Source organism: Balearica regulorum, chromosome 3, assembly GCF_011004875.1.
Source record: "Balearica regulorum gibbericeps isolate bBalReg1 chromosome 3, bBalReg1.pri, whole genome shotgun sequence".
In the NCBI taxonomy this organism is placed as follows: Eukaryota; Metazoa; Chordata; class Aves; order Gruiformes; family Gruidae; genus Balearica; species Balearica regulorum.
The window spans coordinates 94,160,098-94,168,547 of NC_046186.1; the positions used below are offsets into that span (position 1 = coordinate 94,160,098).

The 8,450-nt window shown below is 46.5% G+C and overlaps 1 protein-coding gene across 4 annotated transcripts in view; it reads right to left on the reverse strand.

The window, feature by feature from the left end:
• MOCS1 (molybdenum cofactor synthesis 1) overlaps window positions 1-7,503 on the reverse strand; it is a 31,056-nt gene extending 23,553 nt beyond the window's left edge. For 3 of the 4 annotated variants that reach the window (XM_075749026.1, XM_075749025.1, XM_075749028.1), the window contains exons 1-2: window positions 7,326-7,503; window positions 56-188 (exon numbers count right to left, since the gene is read on the reverse strand). In XM_075749026.1, the coding sequence (XP_075605141.1) occupies window positions 56-188; window positions 7,326-7,445 (253 nt within the window). In that variant the 5' untranslated portion in view covers window positions 7,446-7,503. Of the gene's footprint in view, window positions 1-55; window positions 189-627; window positions 647-7,325 lie in introns of those variants that run through there. The other variant, XM_075749027.1, reaches the window with a different exon arrangement.
• Between the last annotated feature and the right edge of the window lie 947 nt (window positions 7,504-8,450).

Here is an 8,450-nt window from a genome sequence, read left to right on the forward strand (position 1 = left end):
ATTCTTGGCCTTTGCTGCACAAGAGCTTTGTGCAAGAAAGCAAGCAGACACTTACACCTGAGGTTGCATTTCTCAGTCAAAGAAATTCGCAAGTAGTTGTGCTGACGCCCAAAGCTGTCTGTCAAAAAAGCAGAGAAGGGAGCAGCATGTTCCAGTAGAAAGCGTCCTCTTCCTGAGCTTTGCAATTCCTGTAATGAAAACAAGCGAGTGCTAAATGTTTGAATAGTTATCCTATCAACTTGATGTATAAATATTAACTTTGAACTCAACTGATAATTATTATTCCATTTTTCCCCACAGGGACAGTGGCACAAGAAAAACCCCTGACTTGCCTTTATGGTCAAAACCGGCCAGTTATTAAGTTTCACACCCTGCTTAATTCCATGGAACCGTACTACAGTTTTCCCTGTGCATTTTAAGATGCAGCCTCTTTGCCACAGGTGCTTCAGGCTTTTTGTGCAGAATAGGAGGCAGTTTTTTTTCAACTGCGTCAATGAGCCAGGACCACCCAATCTCACTACAGCCCTCAGATAAATGAAGTCATATAGAAGGGTCCCTCCTTGCACTTCAGTGCAAGAGAAATAAAAGTTGATAAAACACTGTATCTCTGCTTGTGTCCCCACCAACCTTCCAGTGCAAGACACAACATCCAGTTAACAGCAAAACCAAATTATTGCTGTGCACAATTGTGTTTCATAATGTTCAAGAACATTTCCAACAAGGTCTTCTTGCCCAAATCCATACAACAGAATACTTGTCTCAGTTAAAAGATGATAAATAATGCAGGGCACAGGGGGACTGGAAGAGAAATGTATGATCCTGAACACTCCACCTGCATAAAAAGATGCAGAATTTTAATAATGTCTTTATTAACTGTCATGAAGTAAATATTAAAATGTGATTTCTGTTTACAGTTTGTGGGGTTTTTTAAAGCACAGCGTAACATATTCTAGTGCACGTAGTTTTCAGAAGTGCTGAGTATTTACCCTCCACTGTATCCTAGTTAGTTAACCACATACAGACACTTAACAGCCAGCTAAGAAAACTGGGAGCAAGCTAAAGGGCTCCTGGACACACAGTTAACTTCATCTCCAGTGAAAGAGCACATACGAAACCATTTATAGATACATGGTGTTCACAAAGTTATAGAAGCGAGGGTGGAAATAATCAGCTGCAGAATTGTGCCTCAAGTCAAAATCATGCTAGCTAGTCTTGAGAGGCTGCAGCAGGCAAATGATTAAATTTTGACATAAATTTAAGATGTGGAATGAGGAACTGGACAGAATGACACAGTAGCTACTATTCAAACCACTTAACTGAGGAAAAGTCATGATTTCCATCTAGTGAAAAACAGACCTGTGAAATCTCTGGACATACTAAAATCGGTATGTTTGGGACGATGCCAAGGGACTGGGCAGAACACACATAGCCGCAGCCATCATCTCCCTGGCTCTGGTCATCACCAGTAACCATAGGTGTTAATCCTGCACAGTATTTCCAAACAGCCCTAGCAAGAAGTCTGGAAACGGTCAGCTAAAATGTTGAACAACCCAGGTACGTGTCCTCAAAACATTTTATTCCGAAAGCATTTGTAAGAAAGATTTGGGGGTGGGTGGAGAGGACACCCTCGGTGACGAGATCAGCCAGGCACCAAAGGTTACCTGGGGAGAGACCCAACTTCAGCCACCAGCAGCTGCAGCAATTTTGATTCCAGCTGCGCCAACACCACGGCTGCTGCTAAACTTACAAGCAGGAGCAGTCTTTCTTGGCAGGACAATCTTTCCACCAGCCTTTAAACAATCCAGTACAGTTCTTGATCCAAACAGCTTTGTGGGTAGATAAGACTATCTCTAAGAACATCCCTGGTAGCGGGGGGCGTTGGGGAAGATAAAGGAGACAAAGTGGCTGATTTCAAACTGCAGAAAGCGTCTGTTTACCCCTGATGAAACAGCAGTACTAGCTTCCATGTAATTGCTTGTCTGCCAGAAGAAAGAAATCTCTTTCAGTTTCTGTTTTGAAAGGGCCACCACAGCAGAAGGGACAAAGGGTGCAAGGTCAGCCCTCCTCAGGCCTGGCCTTCCCTCCCTGCCACACCAAAGTCGTCAGTGACATGTACGCTGCTCACACTTACACACATTCTTACATCTCCCACTTCTCCAATGTGCACAGGCAGAACAAGTCATCTGGTTTTTAATTCTCCCACCCCAGCTTTCTGGCCTGGCTGGATTTCTGACGTTCTCCTTCCTATTATTTTGGAAAGGTGTTCGCATTTAAGAGGGAAAACACTCCATTATTTTAGCCCTTCTTGTAAGAGCACTCCTCTCCTGATTCTTTCTCAATAACTCATTTTCGCACCTTTTTCAGGACCAGGCTTCCTTACCCACTCCACGTGAAGAGAGAACAGTACAAACCTCCTGCCCACCTGTGTCCCGCCCCCCCCCCCCCCCCTTTTAAAATACACATTACAGGGAGGAAAAGAAGTGAAACGTTGTCCTCCCTGACAGATGGGAGGCAAGAGAGGGAGACTTTAACAATTGTATCAAATGGATGCCAAAACTGTATACTTTCTTTTCAAGGACAATAATATGCTTAAAGTAATTTCCTGTTTTCAGGAAGGAGCCACCACTGGGGTGGGATGCAGGCGACAGCAGTTCTGTTCCTGGGCTGCCATCCATCTGCATGGCTGTCACAGGCAAGGAAACCAAAGAGGACTTACTGGAGGAATAATGCTGCCCTACAGTAATTATTCTAAAGTGAACTGTCACGAAGCAGGATTTAAAGAACAGGCGCTCAACAGGCAGTTGGTGTCAATATACTTTAAAGGTCCTGTTGGAAATAACTAACTTCTGCTCTCTTGCTGCAAAATAGTGGGTGTTGGGATTGGGAAGAGGAAAAAGTTTTCCAGAGCTACTAGAGCTTCTTTCCATCAACTCCTTGTTGTGTACAGAGATGGGTTTGTCTGGGAGGAAAGAGTGACTGAAGATGGAATTTTTATGCTGTTCAGTTTCTGTCCAGTTTGATGTCAGCAAGGAGGAATTAGGAGACACCCATGAGAGGTTCAGTAGCATCAGCTTGAGCTCCACTGAGAGCAGATCCTGTATTACCAAAACTGCCACTGCACCCAGCGCTGACTCATATTTTTATCAATTCCACGGGGAAGGCCAAATATCAGAGATGGAAGCTCAGCTGCCTTCCTGGTAACTCAGGCCAAGGATGAAGCACTCTCTCAGGCAGTTGTGTAAGTAGGATTTTGCAAAGGGAAAGAGCAGGGTGAGGTTGGACCTAGTCGCTTGCAGCTTGTGTGAGAGTTACTGGAGCAGGGAGAAAGCAACAGCCGCCTGCTGCAGTTCCCAGTCTACAGGGAAAGGGTTATTCAGTTCCCTGCAGTTGGAAAAGATGGGTGGTTGTTGGTATTTTAACATATCAATGCCCAACCACATAACGTTTTCACTCAAAAGGGATGGCTATAAAACCCAAGTCCCCACTTCCCTCTCTCCATAGGTAACAAGAGACACTTCTGTACATCGGAGGAGCATGTTCTGTCACACAGTGTGCTTTATCTGAGCTGTGAAAAAAGTTTCAGTCTCGGGGCTGTCAATCCTATATTCTATACTAGTATTGAAAGAATGAGAGCTTAGATGACTGCACCTAGCAGCCATGTTTTGACAAGCTGTCAGCCCTTCAGACCTGCCAATTCACCTGTGATTTCCAGGAGAGCTCTTCTAACAACGCAGAGAAACTGGAAGCTGTCACCAGAGCTATTAACAACCACCAGGAACACCATAAACTGACAGATACTGGAAAGGCTTGGTTAAACACAAGGAGGAAGAGAACAGAGCTCTTATCTATTTATCAAGCTGAAGATCAAGGGCTATACTTGCTCTAGCCTTCGACCTATCCCCAGTGCTATTTGTACACTACGAAACAGTAATGCTTGCAAACACTTCTTCTGGACAGGCCTCGGGGACCACCACCACCACAACCTGTGTACTTATGAGACTGTTAGTGCTGCTCCTGTGCCTGCTGGCTCTTTTACCTCTTGCAATCCCGTTGGGTTTGTGCATCAGCGCTGCCGCCTCGCTGTAGTACCTAACACTGCTGCGCCAGCATCATGGACACAACTCAGCAAAAGCTCTTCTGTTTCATGCCTCACCATTAATATCTTAGTCTGTAGGGAAGTGGTGACATAGCGTCCTTGTTGAACCTGGAAATTAGACAACCACAGAGGCTGAAATGGGTCTAAGTAGGCCAAGTGCCAGAATGAGGTCTGAGCTGAGAAGTCCAAGACAAATGTTTTTTCTGAGGGCTCAGCAGCTGCTGTCCAACAGTTGACCCCAAACAGCATGCCGCAGTTCTGGTTACTGGCACAGAGAGCGCTGCTCAGGGACTTTGACCAGCTACCCACAAAATGGAGCTCCAGGACACAGTTTCAGACATGACTGGCCAGGAATAAGGGCCACACGAGGTCCTTCTAGTCAGGCTGGGCTCTCCTCTTTATCCCATTGGTGAAAACTCCATTGAGGCCACAGGAAATTTCAAGTGGTTATGTTTGAATTACAGGATCCACATGAACAGATGGAGGAAGCTGAAATGAAACTTTGTATCAGGGTGCTAATGACCTTTACTGGAAATGGTACCTCTAGAGAAAGATTAAATACAAATTAAAAAAAAAAAAAAAAAAAAAAAGATGCTACTTTCCTTAATGTTATTGCTCTCAAGCCTCACTATTTTAAGAGTTCTCTCATGTTCCTCCTTTGTTTCAAAAAACTGCAGTTTTGCATGTAAACTTCCAGCTTACAATAATAATAATAAAAAAGTACAAATAACTTTTTCGAATGTGCTGGAAAATACGCAGTTTTGTAGTAGAAATATGTAATACTATAATTTTTTTTTAATTCAAGAATATAATTTGGACACGTACCATCATGTGTACAAGATGACAGGATGGCATCAGCCTTTCCTTCGTTAACTGTGAATTAGTCAAGAAATGCTTGCACATAACCAAACAAGCAGGAAAACACTGCTTTCAGAGTGCCCGTTGCTACCTGCCCTTAACTAGTCTTAGAAAAAAGGACTCCACTCTGCGCATATCTCTGAGACTGACAACTGTATATTGAATACTAACACACACATGAACTAACCAGTCCCATAATAATCTGATCAAGTTCTGGGTTTTATTTGTAAACAATTTAGGATCAGCTTCCCCTATACCAGATTTCAACTTCAAAATTTACATAAACTTTCACAGCTTCAGATTTGCTGTCAGGTTAGCTGGTCAATATCATTTTACTTCTACAAATACATCCATTTTCACCACGTATTTCATAAAGTGAACATTATAAGGACTTAATGGACATTCAAAACATGAATAAAAGCTATTAATTGTTTCTGCTGGAGGGAGTCACTTACCAAGTATTCATAGAAAGTGCTATTACAGATAGCAAATGCAGGACACTGAATGGATAGCATGCACACAGACATTCTCCCACTGTTTCCAAAAACAGCATGTAGGAATAGGCTAAAAAGGGCATAAGTTGAACCTAAGTTCACCGCACAATACCAATACAGCAGCTGTACTGACCCCACTGTTTGTAACCTAACCTAAAGACTTACAGTGGATGTCCTTGGACACAGCCTTTCAGTTGTCTCCTGAAACTCCTGCGATACAGAGTTCTTCCTTCCACAGCTAGAAGGACCATTTTAAAAGGGGATGAAATACAGAGTCTAGCTCTCTCTTCTCCCCTTTACACTCCCCGTACCCAACTGAAATCTCATGAAACAGAACCCATGAACATATTCAGATCCAACTCAGAAGATAATCAAGCAGTATTCAGAATTGTTTTGCATGTTTGAACATCCCACCATCTGAAAGCATGTTTCAGTGTCCCCTATGGCTATAACACTAATTGCTTCTCTCTACAGATGAATCCCAGGGGAAACCAAGAACAGAAAGGAACAATGAGTATATTGTCACTGTAGAGTGGCTAAGTTTGCACTGTCTTTGCTTTTGCATTAACTTGCTTCTCAGGCCCTGCAGGATATCAGCCAGTAAGTACCCCAGCACTCTTGTCACAGTTACTATGGCACACACATAAATCACCCATCCCATTCTTCCAACCACCGGGGCTTTCACCGATGGATGGTGTAATCAAGTATTCCTGAACGTATGTTAGAACTACTCCATTTATATAAAGTAGTTAAAAGCAATTCTGATCAGAAGTTATAAAGAAGTACATGGTTTAGAAAAAAACAAAGGAAACTCAATAACCTTTCTAGATTCCTGAGCCAAGTAAGCATTCAATAAAGCAATGCACAAATCCATTTGACTTTCTGTAAATACGTAAGCAGTAGAGCATGAATTGAATTCTGGTGACACAAAGACTGTCACTAGTAGCTTCACCTTATTTTCTGCTTGTTAAAGCCAACTGTGCGATTGGAAGTAAATCAATAAATCATGTCCCAGCTGGGATCACTCCGCATGTCATGCCCTATTTCTGCTAGGCAGTTACAGAACCCGTGCCTTTCTGTGAAGCTTTTTCTCCTGCATTTGGACACCAAGACAGTGAATGCATCTGGGGGACCAAAAGTTAAAACTAGGAAGAGCCAGATCTGGACAACACCTGTGTTGATTTCACGCCGGCGACGGCACAAACAGCTTCATCGCAAAGCTCGCGTGACCGCTCGGAGCACGACCGGGGAAAGCTACCAAACCACTTGGTTTTGAGCTAGGCAGATCAAATGCTGTTGTGTAATCTCTCCTCTGACTGGGAAGGAACACAGAACTGGTTCAGTCCAAAAGACTGCATGTGCTACTTACTTTCACAGTACGGGTGGTATTTCAACAAAGTAAGGACAGAGAATGATATGTTACTAGATGTTTAGCTGACTTCCCCCACCTCCGATAATGAAGTCGTGTTCACCAGACAAGTTATCGGTCTGGGACGGGTTGCAAAATTAAGCATTTCTGCTAGAAAGCAGAAGGCAGAGTTCCGGTGCCACCGCCCCGGCAGATTCCAGCAGCGGCACCCCACGCTCCCCTCGGGAACCCCCCCAGGCGACGCCCGGGTTACCACAAGTACCCCTCCACAAACTACGTTTTCTTAAGTGCAAAGCAGCGGCCCGGGACTCAAAATCCCAACCACGACCTCCGACGGCCGCACGCCTCCCAGGCGCTCCCCCGGCAGCGGCACCCACCCGCTACCGGCCGCCGGCGACCACCTTCGCCCCCAAACCCCCCATTCACGCTGCCGCGCCGCAACCGCCTCTCCTCTCCTCTCCTCTCCTCACCGCCCTGCCCGGCCGGAGCCCGCAGCGCCCCGCCTCACCTGAGCCGCGGCGGAGGGAGCCCTCACGGGCGCCCCGGAGCTGCAGGCACGGCCCGGGGCTGCCCCCAGCGCCCCCCGCAGGAGCGCGGGACCGCCGCGCCGCCCCCACGCCGCCGCCATGCGGCTCGCCGGCCCCCAACACGCGGGGGGCTCCGGCGCCGTCGCCAACCTCGCGCTGTCACGCGGGGGAGAGCGGGGGGGGGGAGCAGCCAATCAGAGCAGGCGCAGGTGCGGCGCTGCACGCCGGGAGTTGTAGTCCGCTCCCCTCAGCCGAGCGGGAGGGCAGACGGAGGGAGTCGCTGCCACAGGCGGTACCCAGGTCCCTCGTACCCGCCGTGCCTTCCTGGGGCAGGGGCTCCGGGTAGGCCCTGCGAGCCCCACGGACCTCAGCAGCAAGGGCAAAACCTGCACAGACAGCTTTTATTGTTCACCTGCCTCCACCCTTGCCTCTGCTCTCCAAAAGCTAGGTGCAGAGGCCAAGGCCTGCAGGCCTGCCCTGCGGGCCGGCTGCCTTTGTGGGAAACGCAGACGTTGAAGGACTCATGCGGTACGTGTCCCAGCTGGAACGGGTGGAGGACAGGAAACACCATTATCCTCAGCTGGGGAACATTTCTGGTGGAAACCACAGTCCTGCCCAAGTCTTGAGTAAAATGTGTAAAATATTGTCAGAAGATGGGCACAGGAACAAAATGTTCTAGTCTTATGGGGTATAAGAAAACCGTTTCTATTTTCCAGCCAAATATACTTTTCCCCACACTTCCAGTGTTTCACAGACAAGGGGCCTTACGGCAAAATGTCTGGTCGCCCACTGTCCACCTCCTCTGGGCCTGCAGAGCGTGGTCGCCTGTTGCCAAGCTGAACTTGAGGCACTTGTTCTGAACTTGTTTCACACACGAAAGGAAGGCTCAGGTGCCCAAAAGTTCCCTGGATCCCCTTCCCCAAATCATGTCAGCTAGTCTTCCAAAAGACGCATTTCCCAAAATGACTTTTATTGCTTGTAACCTTAGAACTGTGCAGCTGTTGTATTGCTGTAGCTGTTATGAGTAAAATTCACACCTGTATACACAATGCTGCTTCTGTGATAACTGTAACAGTTTAAAACATTTTGTTTTCCATTACCAAATT